Source organism: Danio rerio, chromosome 22, assembly GCF_049306965.1.
Source record: "Danio rerio strain Tuebingen ecotype United States chromosome 22, GRCz12tu, whole genome shotgun sequence".
In the NCBI taxonomy this organism is placed as follows: Eukaryota; Metazoa; Chordata; class Actinopteri; order Cypriniformes; family Danionidae; genus Danio; species Danio rerio.
In genome coordinates this window covers 5,157,215-5,182,500 of record NC_133197.1, presented here as the reverse complement: position 1 = coordinate 5,182,500, position 25,286 = coordinate 5,157,215, and the positions used below count along the sequence as shown (strand labels likewise).

Here is a 25,286-nt window from a genome sequence, read left to right as displayed (position 1 = left end):
ATATGATGTTTACCATCTAATCTACTGTCGGACTGATGTTGAATAAATAAAAATATGGATATTAAAAGATGAACATGCATATACTGACATTAAAAATGGACAATACTGTGGTCATAATATCAGTATTGTTTTTAATGTAGGACATTTTTTATTCAGCAGTTTTTATCGTTATTTAACTGTATTAATACTGTAAACATTCATTTAATAACATTAATAAAAGCTTAGTTTTCTTAATGCAAAATATATTTCTTCTTGGTATTCTGTTTTGCATTTAATCTCCCAGATGTAAAATCTGATCTGGATGTGATTTCATGATTTACATTTAAAGCTATTTTTATTTTTCGTAAAAAACTACATTTAAAATACTAGCAAACAGAAAGAGATTAGAAATACTAGCATTTTGTATTAATGTATAACATTTTAATGCTAAACCAGCATTATAAAAGTCTGCTAGTTACGCCATTAAATTATATAGCAATTATACATCTTTATTACACTAATCTATATGGCTTAATTTTCTAAACACATGATATATTTTTATGTTATTATGTTTCCTGTAGGGTTGCACGGTATTATGGTAGTATCGCGATATTATGGCTGCAAAATACTGGCGGTGCTACTGAAGTTTGCAAACGGTAGTATCGTCATTAATTGTTTATCTACAATAGATGTTGCATGTGGAAAAGTCACTAAAATGCTCACACATTTAGTAACAATAGACTGTTTTATTTTAATAGTCTGTAGAGCCCTTCAAGAATGCTTCATAGCTTTTCATGGTAGCCTATTGCATGTTTTCTAACGCTTCAGTTCGAACGCACATCGAAATCGGTTCATTTCTGTTCCTGTCAATATGATTTAATAACTAACCATGACAATCTCTTTAAAAGAACGACTCACAAAGAGAAATTTTGAATTACTTTGAATACCTGATAAGACTGAAAAACAAAGATGAAAAACCCAAAATAGCAACAGAAAATATTAAAACAATTTTTGACCACTTCATAGCCTAATTTTATTCGAAAAATGCTCTTTTGTGTTTTTATTTTAATGTGTTTTTGTTGGTCAGTTATCTATAAAATAAACAAAAACAATGAATAACTTTTAGGTGAAGTGGGGTTCAAATAAAACTTTTTGGCCTTAAGGGAATTATGAATTACATAAAAAGTAGGCCTATTATATTATAAAATATAGTATTTCTGACAGTTTTCTTTATAATTTGAGTTACAATTACAGTATCGCAATACTACTTGATATCGTGATACTTCAGCTGGTATACAACAGGGTGACAACCCTAGTTTCCTGTAGAACTTATTTTATAATTAATAAATAATGACAACATATCTATGAGCAATTCCAGCGCTATGGACGTGGCGTTTGCAGTAAAAACTCAAAATATAAATTCACATAGAAAGTATACGTTAACATGATATTGAAGCAACTGTTTATATTTTGCAAAACAACTAACCACAGAGTTATAGAATCAGAAATATATCGATCTGTAAACATTTTTTATATTTTAAATGTGGGAAATAAACATGCGTTATAGATGTGACAAAAAAAGTCTGAGTTTACAGTCTACAACATATTTTTGGGGAAAGTCTGTGAATTAAACTGCACAACCCAAAAGAAATAAAGCTAATCAAAAGGAAAAGATTTGGCTTACTATAGAACAAACATCGTTGATTTTATTTTGTTTTACATTCTTGCATTTATAAAGAAAAAGCTTCGTTGTGGAAGCGAAACTTTTCCGTTATGGATGTGACGGATGTTTAATTGACACTTTGGTAAATCAAATATAATAGTTTGAAAACACAGACAGATACATTTTTGAGTATTTCTAAAGTACTGTATAATACTTACACCAAAAAAATGCAGAAAAGCTATTTTTGGTAAAAATGAATTTTTTTTCACGGCAAGGTTGACATTTGCATGGAATTGCTTTTATGTCAATTATAACTTATTAAACTTAAGTTAATCATCCCAGCAGGCACAGGACGTCAACAGATTGAAGGATTTTGTTTGGAAATGTAAATCGGGTTGACGTCAGTGTCCAACATCGTACAGATGTTACATGTTGGTTACTTTCCAACGCAACCTAAAAACAACCAAATATTAATGTCTGCTAGTCAGCTTGAGATTGTGTAAACGTTTTCACTATGACCTCTGTCAGACGTCAGATTTTGGTTGCCATACCGAAGAATAAATATCAGTATTTGACGTCAATATGATGTTGGTTTAAGATTCTAGCTCATCGTTGGATTTGGGTCACTTTCCAACACAACCTAAAATCAACAAAAAAATTAATGTCTTGTCTTATTGGACGTCAAAATAACTGTCCTTAGATGCTGGTAACTTAAATCTAACCTAATATTAACATCTTAGGAAGTTGTGTGTCTGCTGAGAAATTTCTAACTTAATTTAGTGAGTTTTACCAGCTGCCTCATGTAATTTAAGTTGAAATGACCCATCAGGGTAATGTGATTCAGCTTAAAAATTTAAGGCGACCAGTAATTGTTGATTTTCCATTAAATATTGGTGTGAAATTTGACCTGGATTAGTTTTTGGGGGTTCTTTTCCATGAAATTCCTATTTATATATGCATATATGCTAATATAAGAACTGCCAAATATTAGCATAATGTTTTAATGTGATTTCTGTAATTTGTTATATTTTGCTGAGTGTTCATATATTAATCGAGTGCGATCTTTAGTGAAAATCCTGACGCTCCTATAATGGCAGGACACCCCCACAGAGTTACTGTATTCATTAGGAACAATTAAGTCTCTAACGACTAAATTAATTGCATAATCTATTATTTTGCTCCCAGGCTGAAGTTAACAGGCTGATGGGTATGACGCGTTCCTCGAAGGGGATAATACGGGAAGCGAGCGGAATTAATTGGGTTTGATTAAGAGAGGTTTTCAATGGGACACGGCTCTTTTCGCATGACATAATTCGAGGTCATGCGGGGAAGGTGGGAGGCGCTGGGCTGGCCGGAGAGCTGGCGCCAGTGTTCTTCTCATCAGTGGACGTGAAAAGGCTTTTTTGTCATCCTTTGTAAACATGTGGAGTGCTGATGATTAGTAGGACAGTTAGAAATGAATCATTTAGAGACCTATATGGGGGATTCTTCTGTTAGGTCATGACTCCTTTTTTTGTGTTTATGTTTCTATGATTTTAGATTAGATTAATTGTAAAATAACGAATATAAAGGTTTCATTATTGTTTAGCTAGTCTGCCTTTTTTCTTATGCGTTTAAAAATGTTAAAAAGATACATTTTCATCATTTAATATACTACACACTAAAGAAATAGACTTTAAACTATACAGAAAAGTCTGGTGTTTTATATTTGATATTACAATGCTCTGATTTTAGGTAAACATTCATTTATTTTCTTGTCGGCTTAGTCCCTTTATTAATCCGGGGTCACCACAGCGGAATGAACCGCCAACTGATCCAGCACGTTTTTTTTTTTTTTTTACACAGCGGATGCCCTTCCAGCCGCAACCCATCTCTGAGGAATTTAGGTAAACAAATGTAATCATTTTAATCGTCAACTTTTTATGTTGTGTTTTGTAAATGTTCTACTCATTAAACATAATTTTAAAAAACGTTTATTTACTTCATTGTAAAATATAAAAACATCTGTCAATAATAAATCTAAATACAGACGTGGTGTGTGCAGTGGCTTAAAATTTAGCTTTAGGCTGAAATGTTTCATATTTCATCAAAAAAAATAACTAAATTTGCTGTGGGATACATGGCAGATGCTTAATGTCCGACAACGTGCCAGCATTGATGTTTCCTTTCATTTGTAGAACTCAAAACAATACTCGTAAAAAAGCATTACTGGTCTCCCTTTCAACTTTTTTTTTTACATTCCCACAACACATCTGTGTGAATCAATCAGCAGTGGTGTGACTTTAATCTAGTTACAGGTGTAATCTGCATGAGGGAAAGCCTGCATACTGGAAAACCCCGCTGCTAAAAACAGAATATGCACCATCTTCATCGTTTATAACAAGATTGCATATGAAATAGTTATCCAGAAAGTAAAGACTTTGCCCAGTGTGTTGACCGACTGACCCAGTTGAATTGAGATAAAGTTGGTTTTATATTCGTACATTTGTTCTGTTACAACTTGTGACATGGTCCCTATAATGTTTACTTTGAATATTTGGTCTGAAATATCATGTAAAAATGACATAAAACAACATCAGCGCTATTTAACTGACTGTGAACAATGTTGCACTTTAATAGTCATTGGCTGCTAATATGATTTCTCTATTAAGTTCCCTAAAAAAAAAACGATATTATTAGGAAGAATGTCTGAATGTGTGAATATGAAACCAACTTTACCTCAATCTAGGCATGGGACTATTACTATTTTCAAGGTATACCGTGGTTTGGAAAAGTCAAGGTTTTTCAAACCACCAAAATTTTCTGCTACCGTTCCTAAAGTATGTGTATCTCCAGCAGAAAAGATATCCAAAAATGCTGTTTTAAATTGTAAAGAAATTTGTGTTTTTGAAACAAATGAAAACAGCAGAAGTCAATGATTCATTTTCATTGTTTAGCCTGACATGTTCATTCATTCATTCATTTTCTTGTCGGCTTAGTCCCTTTATTAATCCGGGGTCGCCACGGCGGTATGACCCGCCAACTTATCCAGCAAGGTTTTTTTTTTATGCAGCGGATGCCCTTCCAGCCTGACAATTTAGCTTACCTGTACCGCATGTCTTTGGACTGTGGGGGAAACCGGAGGAAACCCACGCGAAGGCAGGGAGAACATGCAAACTCCACACAGAAACGCCAACTGAGCCGAGGTTCAAACCAGTGACCCAGCAACCTTCTTGCTGTGAGGCGAACGTGCTACCCACTGCGCCACTGCCTCGCAACCTGACATGTTTACTGCTCCAAAATATTTTATATGTTTCTCAAAATAAAACATATTGTGTTTAAAAGGGGGAAATTAGTTTGTTACCCAGACATTTAAAGTGAATATATTTTAGAGCAGTAATCATAATACTGTGAAACTTTACTTTACTTATTGTACACAAGTGGAAATTTATCTTTGGCTTCACCACACAACCACATCAGCATTCACACGACACACATCACAGAAAAAAACAGGCAACACAAATACATACAAAGTCATGACATATATCACATTAAAAACTCTATTTAAAACCCTTTACATACTTAGAACCCAGTATTTCAAGAGTTCGCCCTTAGCTGATGATTGATTATAGAGCATATTTGGCATGCTATCCCAGGATAGAGCCCTGAATTTGTGAGATCCTCGAGCCTGGGGCTCCCCCCGTTGCAGGGCGAGAGGGGAGTCTGAGTTCAGGCAGGTCTCGAGAACTCCCCAGCTTGATAATGTTGAAAGTAGATTAATGCATTGAAGTGTCTGCTGTCAATTTAGATTTGTCAGTTTACTTATGTTCCATGTTTTTGGTCTGTGGGAGGAAACCGGAGAGCCTGGTGAAAACCCACACAAACACGAGGAGAACATGCAAACTCTTTTTTTTGACAAAAAAGTCTTTTTGATGACAAGAACTGAATTTTTCTATTTAAGGAATGGGAACAATCCTCAATAAGGATGTGTGCTTTCTGTTTAATTGTTATTGAATAAATTTCATTTGGTTGTCTTTATGCTTTACCTACAGTTGCACTGGTAATTTTTTACTACTCTACAGTTTTTGCTTGTCCTTAATTGGCAACAGTCCATACCATGCAATCATGTTAAAACTCACAACACTTTCAACCAAGTTCTTGTATACCATCTCCAGAACATCTTGACTCTTTTTGAAATTTTTTGTACCATATTTTTTAAATCCCAGATGAGTAGCCAACCATGGTCACCACAGGATATCTAAAATATCTACACTTGTTTTTAAAATCAAATTGTATAAATATTAACTGTGCTTATCTTACCAAACATACTAGCAGCTACATCATTTTGTAAGCATCTTACAACTTATTCCACCTAACGGCACTTTTTCATTAGCATTAGCATATTTCGAGGCTAAACATCTTCAAAAAACTAAATTGCCTACAAAAATGTCTGTAGAACACGAAGATATACTAATGATTACTTACTGTTACGGTAATCAGCTTTCATATACATAATAAAGTGTCACAATGTCAAAAAAGAAGGGATAATTATCAAAAATCTTACAAATTTACGACCTCCCAACGGCAGTTGACGCTGTGACGAGACCTCTCTTCTTAAAGAGAGCGCATGCGCCTCCCACGCACCGGAGGAAGTAGTGAAGATTCTGTTTCCTCTCGCTTCATCTTGAACAGAAACACAACAAACCTATAGAGATGTGGTCGTAGATTTTTTAAAACTGGATATTTTTGTTTCGCGCTTCAGCGTGATGTCTTATAAGTGAATTCCTGGTCGTAATAGCCTGTATTGCTGAGAAATATGGATATTTCCACGCCTCCAGAAGGTAAAACTGCGCCTGCGCGTGTACTGCAGCGCGAACGCTAGCGAAGTCACATTATAATCAAACAGACACAAATAGACACAATTAGTGTATAAAATGAGGATTTAAACTTCTGCTTTGTTTATTTTTGACTGTTTAGTGTGGCTAGGATGGGAAACGAAGTACCCAAATATTCTACCACTGTATTAATTGAATGTACAACGTTTTTTTGCAATAATTGTCAATAGGATCAACGTTTTCAGCAAAAACATTGTATTTAGTAGTTAATTTAAATGAAAATTTCATTATTATCTAAGTTAAGTCTGAACAGATTGAAAGATAGCATCAATATTATATATTAAGTATATCTCATGATTAATTTGGTCACACTTTTTTTAAAGGTACAATTCTCGCTATTATCAAATAATTAACTAAGAATTCTAGCTCAATAAACTGCTAATTTGCTGTTCTTTTTTGCAGTTAGTCAGATAGTTTGGTTTAGGTATTGCATAGGATTAGGCATGTACAATATGGTCATACTTTATAAGTGATAAACAGCCAATGTTAAGCCAGTAGTTAATAGTGGGAATTGGTACTTAAATCGTTAGAGTTACGATTAATTTCAATATTATTATGTAAAATGTTTTTAAAATGTGAAAACTTAATTGTTTTCTATAAGTTTTAGCTCAATAAACTGCTAATTTGCAGTTTTTTTAGTTAGTAAGATAGTTTGGTTTAGTTATTGGATTGAATTAGGCATGTACAATATGGTCATGCCTTAAGTGATATACAGCCAATCTATAGTAATAAGCTAGTAGTTAAAAGCAGAAATTGGTACTTAAATTGTTAGCCTTAAGATTATTTTCAATGATATTATGTAAAATATTTAAAAAATGTAACTGCGAGTATGAAAACCAAATTATTTTTTCACAAATTTTAGCTCAATAAACTGCTCATTTGCTGTTTTTTGATAGTTAGTTGGATAGTTTGGTTTAGGCAGCCTATTGGGTAGGATTAGGCATGTACATAATGGTCATACGTTATAAGTGATAAACAGCCAATGTATAGTGGTGAGCTAGAAGTTAATAGCAGGAATTGGTACGTAAATTTTTAGAATTAAGATTGTTTTCTAAGAATTTTAGCTCAATAAACTGCTAATTTCCTGAGTTTTTTATAGTTAGTAAGATACTTTAGTTTAGGTAGGTTATTGGATAGGATTAGGCATCTACAATATGGTAATTTCTTATAAGTGATAAACAGCCAATGTGTGGTTATAAGCTACAAGTTAATAGCGGAAATTGGTACTTAAATTGTTAGCCTTACGATTATTTTCAATGATATTATGTAAAAAATGTAACTGTGAATTTGAAAATGTAATTGTTTTATTTTGATGTTTTTCTCTTTAATTTCCCCCCCATCAGATCAAGAGCTGCGCAATGTCATTGACAAACTGGCGCAGTTTGTCGCCAGAAATGGACCCGAATTTGAGAAGATGACCATGGAGAAGCAGAAGGACAACGCCAAGTTCTCGTTCCTGTTCGGAGGGGAATTTTTCGGCTACTACAAATATAAACTGGCCATCGAACAGCAGCAGCGTACGTGAAAGAACCGCAAGTCACATTTATTTACTAACTAGTGTTATTTTTAGTACAAGCTTTACGTAGGTGTATTTTTGCGATTTTTAAACTGGCTTGTTCCCATTGTAGTATTGAATATTATATTCATTTTTGAAAATGTTTGATATTTTATATATTTAAATATTGCTTACTTCCGTTTTAAAAATTCATATAACATTTGTTTGTTTGTTTCACTTTAAAGGAACTTTTTTTTGTTTGTTTTTGCTAACATTAATAACCTTGCTGCTAACCAAAGATCTAGATTTGTCTGACAGCTGTGTTCTGCATATGTTCGTGTTTAAGGTGTGCTTTTCTCCTTTATAGATTCTGGCACTCATGATGATGAATATAATATGGAAGGTATTTATTAGACCGATGTTCAGAAATGTTTCATTTTGCCTGGTATTCATGGAGTTCTTCTGCAACATCAGTGCTTAAAATCCTTATTTTGCTGTCAGATTATGTTATAAATGACATCTTTAAGTTAGCGTTCAACCTTTATAACTGGTTTAAATGCTATAAAACGGTTGCAAAAGCTTAACTGTTATTATTGCATTTATTTTGAGATTTAAAAGAAGCTTTCAAGCGAACTCTACTTTCTTGCACTGTTTTTTTTTTTTGCTACATAAACGATATGTAAGAATGTGCAGCTTTTTGTTTTGTACTTTCTGTTTGCAAATGTAAATATTATTGTTTAATATTTATTCAGCTTTTAAGGAAGCCACAAGCCAGCAGATTTTCTCTTTGGACTCTGGTTTCTTTTCCCCCGTAGCCTAAAATGTTTTTGCTTCCCGTTTGTTTGAGTTTTTTATGCTACAATCTCCAGACATGGAAAATCAGAGGAGAACAAACAAGCATGAGTGATTTTTCTGCATGTTTCTATGAACTTTTAATCTTGTTTCTGCCATGAATATTAATATAATTGTGACTTATCTCATTATTTGTTATATTTGCCTCACAGTTTGACCTTTTCACAGTTCTGTGTCTAGATTTAGCTTTTTTGACTATTGCTTGCAATTTTGTAAAAGTCTCCAAACCTTTTAGCTTATTGTTCGATTCTGAGTCTACATTTTGCATTTGCAACTTTTTGTCTTGCAAATAAAAGATTATCGGCTTCTATTTGAGCAAATCTGAGTCTACAACTTGCAATTGTTTACAATTCGTATTCTATATCGCGCTGTTCTGAGTCTGCATCTCTTGTGATTGAACATTTATAGATTTTCTTGCAATTTTAATTCGTATTGCACAATTTCAAGTCTACGTCTCGCAGTTGTGACTAATTCTTACTATAAAAGTTTACACTATTTTTTCCAATTTTTTATATTTTTCGCAAATCTTTTAATCTAGTCTACATCTTGCAGTTGTGACTATTACTTGCAATAAAAATTGTATAGATTTTTTTGTAATTCAGTCTCACATTTGTAATTATTTTCTAATCTATATTACACGATTCTGAGTCTGCATCTCACAGTTTCGACTATTTTTTGCAATTGCAAATCCTTTTCTCCCTAGATCTCAAAAAATTGGAATTTGCCAGATGGTAACTTGCAAATGTAAATTTAGAATTCTCAGTTCTGAATTATGATACGAAAAAGACCTTAAAAAGTATATTTAAATTAAAAATTTTGTTGATTTATTTTTCTATTATGTGGGAGAAACAAGCTTCCATTGATTTGCTTTGCTTTAGGGACTTTATTCAAATAAGCGTCCCGTTTTCTCCAGCAGTGCTTCCCCTCATTTGGCCATACTGACGGACAGATGTTTGTTCTGGCGTTCGGCAACAAAGGCAGTCATATTTTTTCTGTGTTTGCTTGTTTTTGTGATTTATCAGTGATCTCTAACATTCCGGGTAATGAAGCGGCCGATGTTTCTGCGACAATGGCGATTCTCGGTCCTCCAGCGATCCCAGCTGCGGCGCCGTCAATGGAGGAGCTCATCCAGCAAAGCCAGTGGAACCTGCAGCAGCAGGAGCAGCACCTGCTCAGCCTCAGACAGGTCGAGCATTTCAATCTTTTTTTATTGAGTGAAAAGAATATAAAGTATAATAATTAAGAAATTATTATTATTGTTGCAATAAAAATATATGTACTATCTCATAATTCTTAGTGAATATTGCGTAATTTCGAGCAAGTATAACCAGCAATTATAACATGTTTACTTTAAATTACATAATATTTATATTGTGTAATAATATTTAAATTGTAATCAAATCTGAAATTGTTCTTTTTTACGTTTTCATTTCAACTTGAATTAAATGTTAATGTCTTTTCTTAGTAAATACACAACAGTTTGCCACTTCTTAGGTTCAACAGCTGTCAAGATTATTATTATATTTAATTATTACAAAATAATAAATATCACTAAAATGACTGTTTTGTTGTGCTCAGGAGCAAATAACAGCTGCCATTTCTCTGGCGATGGAGCAGCAGATGCAGAAGCTGCTGGTGGAGACGCAGCTGGACATGAACGAGCTGGACAACCTCCTCCAGCCCATAATAGACACCTGCACCAAAGACGCCATTTCTGTAAGAGAAATGAATTTACAGATTACAGCTGTTCACTTTATGTGCTTTCTCTCTGATCGGACTGCTGTCTGATTTGTGAATCTCAATTTAGCCACATAAATGCATCTCGACTGAAAGGAAATGATTTCGATCTTCAAATGCTGCATTGTATGTTAGGGCTAAAGTACATCCAGGAGGTTGTTATCGCAGAATAAAGCCCAACAGGTTTATCAGCAGCCCGACTCAAAGCAAAGCACTGTTGTTTAAAACTGAAGGGCTTTATTCTGTGAAAGCAACCTCCTGGATGTACTTTATCCTGCTTATTACATGGCTACCTGCCACGAAACATAAAAATTAGACACAAAACATTGTTATGAGCTGAAATAATTGATTAATTCTTTAATTAAATGCAAAGAAATGAAAACAGCTGATGGAGTATACACTAACCTGCGCATTTTGCATTCTCTAGGCGGCGCCAAACAGTCAAAAATCATAATGTGCCAGACAATACATTTAAATATTTAATTCGAACCAATAGCACAGCAGCAATTATTCGGGAGGCGGGGCTAAAGATAGTAAGGAACCATCTGATTGGTCAAATTTAGATGAAGAAACATTTCATAAAATGCAATCTATCACCTGTGTCTCCGATGCTTATTGCATATACTATTAATGCTATAACGATACATTTGCTATATATTGTGCAGCCTAGTTTACATTTTAGGTGGGGTTTCAGCAACTGTATGCATTTAGACCTGTTCAGTTTTGTCTGGAATGCATCTCAGACTACCTCCGAGACTTATATCCATCTCAAATGCGTTTTGAGGAGCATTTCAGATAGCTATCCAATCTGAAAAAGCATGAAGTGAACCATACTGATCCTAGAAGCTGATCTGTTCTGTTCGATGAGCTCCAGAGGAGTTATTTCTGAGAACTTTCTCTCTCAGGCTGGGAAGAACTGGATGTTTGGTAACGCCAAGACACCACAACACTGCGAATTGATGGCGTCGCATCTCCGAAACCGCATCACTGCCGATGAGGCACATTTTGAGCTCCGCCTACATCTTATCTATTTGACCAATGACGTCCTGCATCACTGGTGAGGATATAATGGATTTAAATATTTAAATGAGCTGCTTGAGGGCTGGTTTTATTTTAATTTCATTCATATGATGCATTTTTTAATGAATGGGTTGGTTTAGTATTAATATATTTTGTACATTTAAATTTAATTGAATGTATAAAATGTTATAAATAAAAAATTGCAATGTTTATTTTTTAAATGCATATTTTTATACATGAAATTATCTTAATACTATATAGTGGAAAATAATAATGTTGTGTGTGTGTATACATTTAAATGTTTGATTTAAAATTTCATATCATCACATTAAATGTAAATACATCAAATTAAATTACATTGCATGTTATAAATAGTACATTTATTTCTGTTTTAATAATCTGAAACTGAAACTAAAAAAATCTTAATACCTTCATTATAACTGAGTGTTACCTTGTTTTTGATTGTAAATAATCTATTTTAAAGTGTCTTCATTTAAAGTATTTTAGTGTTCAAGCTCTTAATGTTTATCTGCAGTCAGAGGAAAAACCAGAAGGATCTTTTGGCGGCTCTACAGAAGGTCGTGGTTCCCATTTACTGCACGAGTTTCCTGTCAGTAGAGGAAGACAAGCAGCAGAAAATCACACGGGTACAATCACACTGTCAGACCCACGTGCTTGTACATCACTTGGTTCAGGTCTTATCTCTCTAAACGTTATCAGTGTGTTTCAGTTAATGATGAGGCATCATACCGATCAAAAGTACACCGTGGGGCACCACAAAGCTCAGTTTTTGGTCCCTTACTTTTTACATTATATATGCTGCCACCAGACCAGGGGTGTCCAAATTCGGTCCTGGAGGGCCGGTGTCCTGCTGAGTTTAGCTCCAACTTGCTTCAAAACACCTGCCAGGAAATGTCCAGGGGTCCGTTCTTCGTACGTGGATTACACAGTTAGCTGGATTTGGATATTGACGATTTGACATGATCCAGGATCGTTTCGTTCTTCAAAGCTGATCCGAGAGTTGTTGTCATAGCAACAGTTCTGCTAGGTCAAACCTGATCGGGAGCAGGCTCAATTCATATAAACAGGATTAGATCGGCTTAGTTCAAGCAAAGATAATACAGTCTAATTATCTTCAAGCAAAAATAATATAGTATGTTCCGAATTCTGATATTTTCTTACAGTAGTAGTTATATACACTTGGGAAAATGGTACATATTTTTTAGCTATATATATATGAAGTTATAGTCATTAATAAAATAAATAAAGTTATACATATTAATAAAACGTATGCAATCTGCACCCTCGAAATGAAAGTACAAAGACTGCCACCTGGTGGTGCAAAGAGAAAACTTATTAATAAAAACTTTTTAGATCGCTTTAGTACAAATCGTGTATAAAATGCACAATATGTGACTTTTTTCAAAAGCAGTAATACATTTATGCAGTCATGAACATGTTTTGACAGTTAATATCCCAGTGATTTGATGCTTCACAAAAGTTGCAGACGCCTTTACCGATATCAAAATGCTTTTGTAAACAACCAGATATTCTTTACACCGATTAAAAAATGGCTACTATAAAGAAAATCTTTTCTAAATGTGAAACTAAATACATTGATATGCATTGAAATACATGATGAATACTCTCGACACATGAAAGTGTAAAGCCGGCAGCTCATAACATATGTGGAAAGTAATTGCGTGTCATATTTAACAAGCCGTTTCCTGCTAATTTGATGTAATTTTGCTCACATGGATAATTGAATATTAATCAGATGATGTCATTACGCTGCTGTGCCGTCAGCCCATCGCTGCGTTGCTGATCATGATTTCAAGGATCGATAGATCTGTCCTTCACAACACACGCAGCGATCTCAGATCAGTTTATCCAGACATTCTAATCTGATTCGCGAACTTGTTTGAAGAACCAAATTAGCGAGAGATCAGTTATCAAGATTAAAAGATCCAGGATCTGCCAAATCATCTTAGATCATTTAAGCGAGGTACGAAGAACAGACCCCTGTACATCTAGTAAGAGATGACAAGCTGGTTCAGGTGTGTTTGATTAAGATTGGAGATGAACTCTACAGGACACCGGCCCTCCAATACCTAGTTTGAACACCCCTGCACTAGACGATGAAAAAATACATAGAGTTAGTTTTTTAATGTTATACCAAAGATACACACCTCTATATCTCCTCTCAACTTGGTAATTTGTACAAATTCACCAAATTAACTGATTGCACGGTTAACTAAAAAAAAAAAATTGGATAACTAAAAATGTCTTATTGCTAAATTCATATAAAACTGAGGTTTTGCTTATTTGACCCAAAATCCTCTCTTGTAAAAACCTAGAACACTGTCTCAAGGCTGAGGTTGATTTTAGTTCAGTTCTCGTCCTCATTTAAACATTTTGGGGCTGATATTTGATAGCAACCTGGCATTTGTTTGCCACATTTCATGCATCTCAGTGTACACATCCTGTATTACTACTAGACAACTTAAATGTATTTTATATCTTTATATCTCCAGTGTAAAACATGCATTTCCTCATGCACTGTTGTCTAGTAGATGTTAGTGTTCATTTTGCACATGCCATAAAGTGAGTGATTGTTCATGCCATTCTCAGCTGCTGCAGCTCTGGGAGAAGAACGGCTACTTCGATGATGTTACGATTCAGCAGCTTCAGAGTCCGGCGTTGGGCCTTGGACAGTATCAGGTAAAACTTCGCCCTTTGGTTAGAGTCGTGACATGACAAAAATATCATATCGCGATACAAAACATCTCATATCCTGATATCGATCTATATCACAATATAGTAGCATTTCAGTAAATTCAATCAATTAATAGTTTAATATCAACATTAAGCACATAAAAATAACTTTTTTTTTTTTCTCTCATTTTATATACTTTTTAATCTACTCATTCATATGTGATTTATATTTCCCAACTTATTTGGAGCTTCAAGGCAAATGTTTGATTAAAAGTATGTGATTTAAGTATAATGTGATTTAAATATAAAATAATTGTTAATTAAAAATATAAAACTTTTCAATAAAACAAATGATTACAGGCCTAACATAAAACATTGCTTTATAAATTGCTAAATGTAAACATTGTACTTTCAAGACTTTCTCACAATGCTGTTATTAAAGAGCCATGAAACCCCCTCGTTTCAGCAGGGTGTTTTCACACCTCTACCTTGGAAAAAGTCAGAAAAGTGGGCGTGTCCAGCTCTGTTTAGGGGGAGTGTCGGAGGAAGAAAAGAGGCTTGGTGTGGGAGTGTCTATTTGGGCACGCTGACTTTCAGAGTCAAAACACACACACACACACACACACACACACAGGGGACAAAGGTACTGTGTTTACATGGACATCTGTAGTCGAATTATTTGCCAAATAATTAAATGATAGACTTTAACTGCAGTTTGGCTCTTTCATTCAGGGAATTCATTCATGTCCCTCCCGACAAACAAGATATTTGATTCGAGAAACTGCTGTAAGCGTGTATTTTTCATGCAATGTTTGATACCGCACGGCGAATGAGCGAAAAAAAACCTCAGCATTTCCATGAAACTTAGATGCACACGGCAGGTAGCGTCAGAAAGCCGCGTGTGTTATTCCGGTCACAAAATGCGGTAAAAACCCTACACGAGGTTAAAGTTTGGTTGTGGTGCTAACATGTTTACACTCGGTGCAATAGTTAACTTAGTTTGATACGAACAAACTGAATAAACAAAGAGCACTGGTCGCTCACTTACCAAATCTGTAGAGACAGGACAATCACCAGCAACTAGAGCTACGTCTTAATTAAGAGGAGACTAAAGCGAATCCGGATCTCAGCGTTTGCAGATGAGAACAGCTCTCAGGTAAACAATGTTCCTCCTTAGACACGTAAGTTATTGTTGTCGAGCGTCGCGTACACTGTTAATCCACACGTGACTCCAGCTGCGCTCTCACAGAGAGAAAATGAAAACGAAACTTAACGGCAGCAAACTATAAAAGCAAGACTTCACGCTTGTTTTGCCAACACAACATGGCGTCTCAGTCATCTAAACACTGTGACAGTAATGAATATTAATGAAGTTGCACAATAGAGCGCGCTGATTGGTTTGAACCAAGCCTTACTCATGCATTAATGCATCACACTGTAAGACGTAATAAGACACACTCTGGCACAGACGTCCAGTCTGCACGCTGCAATACACGCTATTATGTCATGACCGTGACGCAGCTTCAAAAATGAGTTTTAAACCGAAAGTACGAATTTGCTTGAAATAACGCAAAAACAACCAATTTACACTTTTTAGTGAAATATGTGTCCCACACTGCTAAAAACACTATTAGGACACCTATATACACGACTGTCAACAGCTCAAAACATGTGTTTTGGTGTTTCGTGACCCTTTAATGTTTTTGTCTGCATCTCCCATAATACTGAGTATTATTTTACATTACTAAAAAGTATTAGTATAAACTATGTATCACTATGAAACAATACTCATTCCACAGGCTTTTCTATTGTCTGTATACTGTATTTGTATATTGTCTGATGTATATTGTCATATTGCATAGCTCTACTTCACCCTCATAACTAAACACAGGTCAAATACACAGAATGTCTTTCTCTTTCAGGCATCGCTCATCACGGAGTATGCGCCGGTTGTGCAGCCCATACAGATGGCCTTCCAGCAGCAGATTCAGGCTCTGAAGACACAACACGAGGAGTTCGTCTCCAATCTGAATCAGCAGCAGACGGTGGCTGCAGCAGCAGTGGCCGTCGCTCAACTCACGCCTGCGGATGCCGAAGTCACGAGCCAGACCCCAATCGCCTCTCAGCCTGGTAAATCACAGAAATCAGAGTTGCTATCTTTAGAGTTTTTCTTCCCAAAAAACACTATAGTAAAAAGTTGTGAGATTTGGTGCAAATATAGAGGAGAGTCTAAACATCAACCACAGCAATTTTAGAATGTCTAACTAAATCTGTTAACCAGTTTCCAAATTTATACTAATTTTATCTAAATAAATAGTACTGGCTACATTTCGATTTAGATGCAGTTATGAGTTCTGATCTTTAAAGTTCTTCTCCCCAAAGAACTATTTGGTTAAAAGTTGTGAAATTGATCTATTAATAATTTATCAAAATTTACTGCCATATTTTATTAAATCTAAACCATAGTTGGTAGAGTCTACATACTCCCTTGCTGCATGTGATGAGATTGCAGTTACAAATTCTAAACTTGAGAGTTCTTCTTCCCACAGAACTATTCGTTAAAGTTGTGAAATTTGGTGCAAATATATAATAAAATAAAAAATAGGACAGTCCAAACATTAACCACAGCAATTTTGGAGTCTCTAACTAAATTCGTTAACCAGTTATCCAAATTTACACTCATATCAAATTTAAACTAATTGGTAGAGTCTACATTCTGATTCCTTTGCATATTCCATATTTTAATTACATTAACACCAGAAAGTTTTGAATCTCTTACTCAATCCCTAAACATTTTATTAAATTAAATAGTAATTGGTAGAGTCTATGTTCTGATTCCTTTGCTGAATGTGATTCGATTGCAGTTAGAAGTTGTAATCTCTAGACTTGTTGTTCTTCTTTCCAGAGAACTATTTGGTAAAGTTGTGAAAGTTGGTGCAAAGATAGAGGACAGTCCAAATGTTAACCACAGCAATTGTGGAGTCTCTAACTCAATCCATTAACCAGTTATCCAAATTTACACTCAAATTTTAAGAGTCTACATTCTGATTTCTTTGCCGAATGTGCTTTGATTGCGGTTAGGAGTTGTAAGCTTTAAAGCTCTTCTTCTCCCCAGAGTATTATTTGGTAAAAAGTTGTAAAATTTATCTATTAACCAGTTATTCAAATTTACATTTGTATTTTATCAAATATAAACTACAATTGGAAGAGTTAATGTACTGATTCTTTTGCTGAATATTATTTGATTCTATGTGGAATATTCTGTATGGTTAATTAAGTAACTGCCAGGCTATATTTTAACAACAGAAAGTTTTGAATCTCTAATTCGGTCAATTAACCACTTATACAAATGTACACTAATTTTATTAAATTAAACCAAATTTGGTAGAGTCTACATTCCGATTTCTTTGCTGAATGTGATTCGATTGCAGTTACAAGGTGCAATCTTTAGAGTTGTTCTTCTTCCCAGAGAACTATTTGGTAAAAAGTTGTGAAATTTGGTGCAAAGATAGAGGACATTCTAAATGTTACGCACAGCAATTTTAAGGTCTCTAACTCAATCCGTTAACCAGTTATTCAAATTTACACTTGTATTTTATTAAATATAAACAATAATTGGTAAGAGTCTATGTACTGTTTCTTTTGCTGAATGTTATTCGATTGTATGTGGAATATTCTGTATGATTATGTTACTGCCAGAAAGATTTGAACCTCATAAACCAGTTATCCAAATTCACACTTTTGAGCTATAGGTGATAGAGACAAAAAACATTTCTCCTTATTCTTTTGCTGAAGTTAATTCAGTTGCATATATGTTCAATTAGAATGGTGAAAAATAAAGCCATAGCCAAAAATTACTGTATAACTGGTGGACAAATTCTACAAAGAGCATGCCAAAATTAATGTTATATCTCTGAAACACCTCACTGTATTCAGATCTAATATGGTGTGAGTTATCACAAACATGACCCGAGGTTTCCTTTTCATTTTGAAACGGTGCCACCTAGTGGTTTGATTTTTTTAAGGAAGCTATTTTTAATGACTGAAATTTGTGCTATTTAGCCACAATAATGTTGCTCAAGTGTTTTCAACCCATTTTGAGGCCTTTTGTCTATGTTGTTATAAGAGTTAATTCTCATTGAATTACTTGTTTGTTTCTATGATCATCAGCAGATCTGAAGCCTCCATTGTCTGGTCCTCCATCCAGTGAATATGAAGGGTCTCAGAACCGGTCGTCAGACTCAAACCCCGCTCTGTCACCTGAAATGTCCTCCTCTAAACCAGGCTGGTTCGATCCACAGCACAACATGCCAGCATGGAACCCACAACAGCCTGTGAGTGGAACAAAAAAATACTATTAAATGTTTCACCATTTTTATAAAAAAATGGCATCATAATTGATACTTATGATTAAATCTTTGCAAAAAACAAAGCTGTAGATATTTTAACTTGATTATATACATATTCAAGTGCTTCAGTTGTTGTAAACTCTATCCTTAAATGTGTAAATATAAGGATTGTTTTAATATTGTTAGAAATGAGGTTCATGATTATCAGGATAGTTAATTTCCAGAACCTTTACTTTCACTGTTTCTCAATGTTGGATTGATTTACTTTACAAATATGATATTTAACCAAATGATACACAAGGTTACTTTACAAATATGTATGTATATGACTATTATTTCATTAACTTTATAACTGTTAGTTGTCAAGGTTGTTCTAAGCGATATTTAAAAAGCAAAGTTTCAGTGTAGCAGTGAGTAGGCCAAAAGCGGTGTGTTTAGTCATGATAGCGGAAATAGAAAATATATACAGAGTTATGTTGGCGTTACTGGAACGTTTGTTTTGGTGCTCTCAAATATCAATATTGTTTGCCAAAATGTGCTTAGTGCACCTATAAAGGGCAGGTCATATGGTATTTTAAATTGTTCTAATATTGCGTTGAGGTCTCCTACAACATGTTTAAATGGATCTGAGGTCAGAAAGCATTGTAATTTTTTCTGAATATGCATTTAATATAAGAATAATTTAGCTATTTTTTTTAACCTGTTTGTTTGATTCAATTCGGGGCTAAAAGTCTATAAGCCCCGCCCTTCCATAAAGCCACTTTTCTGATTGCTGATTGGTCACCTGGCCAAACCTGTTTTGATTTGTGTTTTCCATATATATATATATATATATATATATATATATATATATATATATATATATATATATATATATATATATATATATATATATATATGAGCAATTCCGTGCAAATGTCAACCTTGCCATGAAAATTTTTTTCGTTTTTACCAAAATACGGAAACCATTTCTGGGTTTTTTGTGTAAGCAAGTGTTTTACAGTACTTTAAAAATACTCAAAAATGCATCTGTCAATGTTTTCAAACTATTCTATTTGATTTACCAAAGTCACACAAATGGTAATTTCAGATGCGTCACATCCATAACAGAGAGATGTCACATCCATAACGACACTTTTTCCTCAGAAATGTGAAAATATTAAATAAAATAAAACCAAGCAATTTTGTTTTATAGAGAGCCGACTCTAATCCTTTTGATTAGCAATATTTCTTTTGGGTTGTGCAGTTTAATTCACATAATTTCTATAAAGTGTGTTGTATACTGTAAACTCGCAGACTTTTTTTGTCACATCCATAACGCATGCTTATTTTCCTCATTTAAAGTACAAAACACGTTTACAGATTGATATTTTTCTGCTCCCATAACTCTGTGGCTAGTTGCTTTAGAAAATATAATTACATTTTTCAATATAATGTTAACATATACTTTCTCTGTCAATTTATGTGTTGAGTTTTTACTGCAAATGTCACATCCATAACGCTGGAATTGCTCATATATATATATATATATATATATATATATATATATATATATATATATATATATATATTGTGTCGGAACCGAGACGCCCATTTCAGAGTGTTTGTATTATGCAAGTGCTATTAGATTATGCAAATGAGTGGCTTTCATTAAATTTGCAAAGATCGATAGCAGGCAAAATATTTGAATATAAAATAACTCATTATTATGATTCAAGGTCTTTCGTTATCTTTACTGAAATTGAATATTAAGTAGGCGGCAGGGCTTTCTTATTGCACATCATTTTGCACATAGCAAACTAATGGCAAGAGGTCACGCCACTCCAAACGCAGTAGCAAATGCTCTGAATTTGATTGAAGATTACCATAACAAAAAAAAATTCAGCGATAAATTTAGACTGATTAATTGGTCACCTAAAGCAGGGGTGTCAAACTCAATTCCTGGAGGGCCGAAGCCCTGTACAGTTTAGTTCCAACCCTGCTCCAACACACTTACCTGTAGGTTTCAAACAAGCCTGAAGGACTCAATTAGTTTGATCAGGTGTGTTTAATTAGGGTTGGAACTAAACTGTGCAGAGCTGCGGCCCTTTTGGAACTGAGTTTGACACCTGTGAGCTAAAGAGTAGCAAAACAACCATTGTAATTTCTGATTTCACATAGACTAACTAATAATAACATACACATTATCTTCGCCTCCAGCCACCATTCGACCCAAGTCAAGCTCCACCTCCTTGTCCACCCTGGAACAGCCACGAGGGCCTGTGGAACGAGCAGCGGGACCCCAACTGGAGCGACCCTCGAGACGGAGGCCCCTGGAGTGGCCAGAATGATCCCCCGCCATCCTGGAGCGGCCAGTATGAGCAGCCGCCATGGAGCAGCCAGCAGGATCAGCCTCCGCCGTGGGGCCAGAGGGAGCCTCCGTTCCGCATGCAGCGTCCGCCACACTTCCGTGGACCGTTCCCACCGCATCAGCAGCCACCGCCGTTCAACCAGCCGCCGCCACCCCATAATTTTGGACGCTTCCCACCGAGATTCATGCAGGATGATTTTCCTCCGCGGCATCACTTTGAGCGGCCGCCGTATCCACCGCACCACTTCGACTATCCACAGGGAGACTTTCCTGGAGGTGAGAGTTTAGCGTGTTTTGTAGTTGAACTAGTGACTAATGTGGATAATCCGAAATTTTTAGTTATTCACGCAAATTTAGTGGAAAAGTAACTGATAAAGATTGGCAATATAAGAGGATTCTTGCATATTTATTTTTAACGTTAACTAATGTAGCTAGTTAACACACTCAATGGATTTTTTTCCATGAAACGCATCCCATAATTTCAAAAATTTCAACCGCTACCAAACGGTTAATATGTCAGTTTATAGTAAAAGTACCAGAATTAATACATTGAAAAATCTGAAAATATAAGAAGTGTCACAACTATTTATTTAAAAAAATATTCAAAATAAAATATTTTTAAATACTAAATCATCTTTATTTGTGTACGTGTGCCATAATAAATTTCACATTCTCATTTAACATCTTTTCTTGTTTTGTTTTTACAGTTAAACCAAAATCAACTGTAGTAGTGCAACAGGATCATATTTGTTTGATTAATTTGGTAACCAAAAATGCTGTGTGTGTAAACCATTATTTAAAATAGTCATTCTTTAAATGACTTTAACGGTGTAAATATGGTCAACCACTTGTTAGAGCAGGCAGTTGAAGGGTTAATACATTTTATTAAATTTTATTTTTCTCCCAAAATTCTCGTTGGTTATTAACAATTCTTCACAATAAATACAATAAATCAGTGCATTGTTAGATTTTTTTCTAGATGAATTGAAGATATTTTTTAAAATGATTAAAATAAAATAAGAAGGTGGTTTTAAGTAACTAATTAATAATAATAATAATAATATATATATATATAATTTGCGGTAGTACTGTTGCATGAGTAATACATTTATCAATGCAGGTTTTAGTTAAATAATAACAATAATATTTTTCCATAAATAAATACAATCATTAATATTAAATAAAAATATATAATTTTTATATTATCGTTATTATTATAGCATTTTTATAGCAAGTATTAAATTAATAAAAAAATCATTTCCAACTGATCGCATACCTGATGCAGACTTTTATTAATATTAGTATTTATATTTATTTGTAAAGCAGTCATTTTATAGTATTTTAATATTTTTTGCTCTAAAATCAACATATTGCAAAAAAAGGTTGTGTTGTTGTTTTTTTGGATTTGGTTGCATGTTGCTTTGTATAGCATAAAAAGGTCATCATAAAGAAAAGGCCGAAATGAAAGATTTTTAGATTTTTTAATTTATTTAATTAATTTTGATTTCACCCTTTTTTTTAGCATACTGAACATTCAGACATTGTTTTAATACTAGAATTCAATTCAATTCGTGTAGATTGTGTCAAAACAGCTTAACATAGAAGATCTAGAAAATTATATAATTATAATATATAATTATATATTAATAATATATAATAATATATTAATAATAATGTATAATAATTATATAATTATATATTTAATAATTTTGTTGAAATAAAATATCTACAAATATCTAAAATTCCCTGACTTTAAATATATGTGTATATTTCCTTCTAACATTATTTTATTACAAAAAGTTCTGATTATTTCTATCTAGAACTTCCATAGCAGTCAAAATGACCACATGCGTTTCAGTTGTCTCCTACTTTTCCCTATAACTTTAAATATGAGGGCCTCTGTTGCCTAGCAACTTCCTGCTATCATAAATATGAATGCCTCTGTTGCCTAGCAATTTCCTGCTATCATAAATATGAATGCCTCTGTTGCCTAGCAACTTTCTGCTATCATAAATATGAATGCTTCTGTTGCCTTGCAACTTCCTACTGTCAAAAACAACTTTCTGTTGGTAAAAACATAACTTTGCTTCAGATATGTCCTTTAAAACAGCATATTCAGTGTTGCGAAAAAGATTTCTCTCCGGCTTGAAAAAGTGAAAATGAAAGGGAGTCGCAGCTGATCTAACATAGCCTAACTATATATTTTATAGTCTGTATTACCAAAATGATCTATTTTTAGGGTGATGACTTAAATAAAAAAGGACAACAGAAATTTAAAGCTTAATTTTAATATCTCAAAAGAAGCTTTTAATGTAAATATGACATGACTATGTTTCTGTCTTCCTCTGCTTTTTCTCTAAAATGGCATTGTTTTCTCAGAGATTGGACCGCCGCCGCATCACCACCCGAACCAGCGGATTCCTCCTCCGGGATTGTCTGATCCTCCTCCATGGGGTGGGAACCAGCATGAGTTTGGGCCTCCACCCCACGGCTTCAATGGTCAGGCTCCGCACGTAAGACGCCACAACCCACCACACGTCAGTCAGGATGACCCTAGTCTCGTGCCCAATGTGCCCTACTTTGACCTGCCCGCTGGACTTATGGCACCACTCGTGAAGGTCAGAGTATATTCAGCATCAATAAACAGTTTTCTAATCGTGATTAATTTGTTAATTTTTTGCGACAAACATAATTATCGGGATAATATGATATTGACGATACATGATATTGACCTTCAAAAAAAGGTTACTTCAACAACCAAAATAACTAAAAATACTTGGCTTATTGCTTTATTGTTTCTACAGGTTTAGAGTAAATAAATGTTTCAAACTAATTAAATAGCGAAAGGATTATAAAGTACAATAGTTAACACGTTACAATAAAGTCTTGTTAATAAATGTTGGTTAATGCATTTAAATTAACAGTGGAACAAAGATTTAATACATTTAAATCACTTAACAATTTTCTTTTTGTGGTTAATTGTGAAATCTTATATCGCGATAAACGGTATTATCACGATATTGACCTAATTTGCAAGAAAGTTTAATAGCTAGAATAAGCAAAATACTTCATGTATTGCAAATATTTTTATAATGGTAATATTAATGAAAATGCACTTAGTGTCACTTAACAATTTTCTTGTCGCGATTAATTCCTGTAGATTTTATTGCGATGAACGGTATTACTATATTGATCTAATCTTTAAAAAAGGTTACTTTTAACAGCTAGAATAACCACAAACAATTGATCTATTGCAAATATTACTATAACGTTAATGTTATTTTAATTACGCTTAGTGTCACTTTTAATTCTTGCGGTAAATTGCGAAATCTTATATCGCGATAAACGGTATTATCACAATATTGACCTAATCTTCAAAAAAAGGTTACTTTAACAGCTACAATAACCAAAACTACTTAGTGTAATGTTAATATTAATTACAATGCACTTAGTTTCAGTTAACAACTTTCTTTTTGTGGATAATTGTGAAATCATATATCGCTATAAACAGTATTATCACAATATTGACCTAATTTTCAAAAAATGGTGACTTTAACAGCTACAATAACCAAAACTACTTGGTGTAATGTTAATATTAATTAAAATGCACTTAGTGTCACTTAACGTTTTTCTTTTTGTGGTTAATTGTGAAAAATTATATCGTAATAAACGGTATTATCGCGATATTGACCAAATTTGCAAGAAAGTTTAATAGCTAGAATAACCAAAATACTTCATGTATTGCAAATATATTATAACATTAATATGAATTCAAATATACTTAGCGTCACCTAACAATTTTCTTGTCATGATTAATTGCTGTAGATTTTATCGAGATAAACGGTATTACTATATTGATCTAATCTTCAAAATAGGTTACTATTAACAGCTAGAATAACCAAAAACAATTGGTCTATTGCAAATATAACTATAACGTTAATGTTATTTAAAATACGCTTAGTGTGACTTTTAATTTTCTTGCGGTTAATTGCAAAATCTTATATCGCGATAAACGGTATTATCACAATATTGACCTTATCTTTAAAAAAGTTTACTTTAACAGCTACAATAACTAAAACTACTTACTGTAATGTTAATATAATTTAAAATGTACTTAGTGTCACTTAACAATTTTCTAGTCGCGATTAATACCTGTAGCTTTATCGTGATAAATGGTATTATCACGATATTGACCTTTTGTTGTTCCTAGAGATATAGAGTTCCTATAAAGTAGACTATCATATCTTGTCTA

At 33.9% G+C, this 25,286-nt stretch overlaps 1 protein-coding gene across 8 annotated transcripts in view; it reads left to right on the top strand.

The window, feature by feature from the left end:
* Positions 1–6,259: 6,259 nt before the first annotated feature.
* The window catches only part of cherp (calcium homeostasis endoplasmic reticulum protein), a 29,349-nt gene continuing 10,322 nt past the window's right edge, over positions 6,260–25,286 (top strand). For 2 of the 8 annotated variants that reach the window (XR_012397328.1, NM_200074.4), the window contains 12 exon segments: positions 6,260–6,462; positions 7,860–8,033; positions 8,379–8,414; positions 9,886–10,049; positions 10,442–10,579; positions 11,506–11,657; positions 12,156–12,267; positions 14,252–14,341; positions 16,258–16,465; positions 18,509–18,669; positions 20,884–21,310; positions 23,414–23,652. Coding sequence is in view for 4 of the 8 variants with exons in the window: in NM_200074.4 (NP_956368.3) it covers positions 6,438–6,462; positions 7,860–8,033; positions 8,379–8,414; positions 9,886–10,049; positions 10,442–10,579; positions 11,506–11,657; positions 12,156–12,267; positions 14,252–14,341; positions 16,258–16,465; positions 18,509–18,669; positions 20,884–21,310; positions 23,414–23,652 (1,926 nt within the window). In the remaining 4 variants the exon portion in view is untranslated. 8 annotated transcript variants of the gene reach the window in all.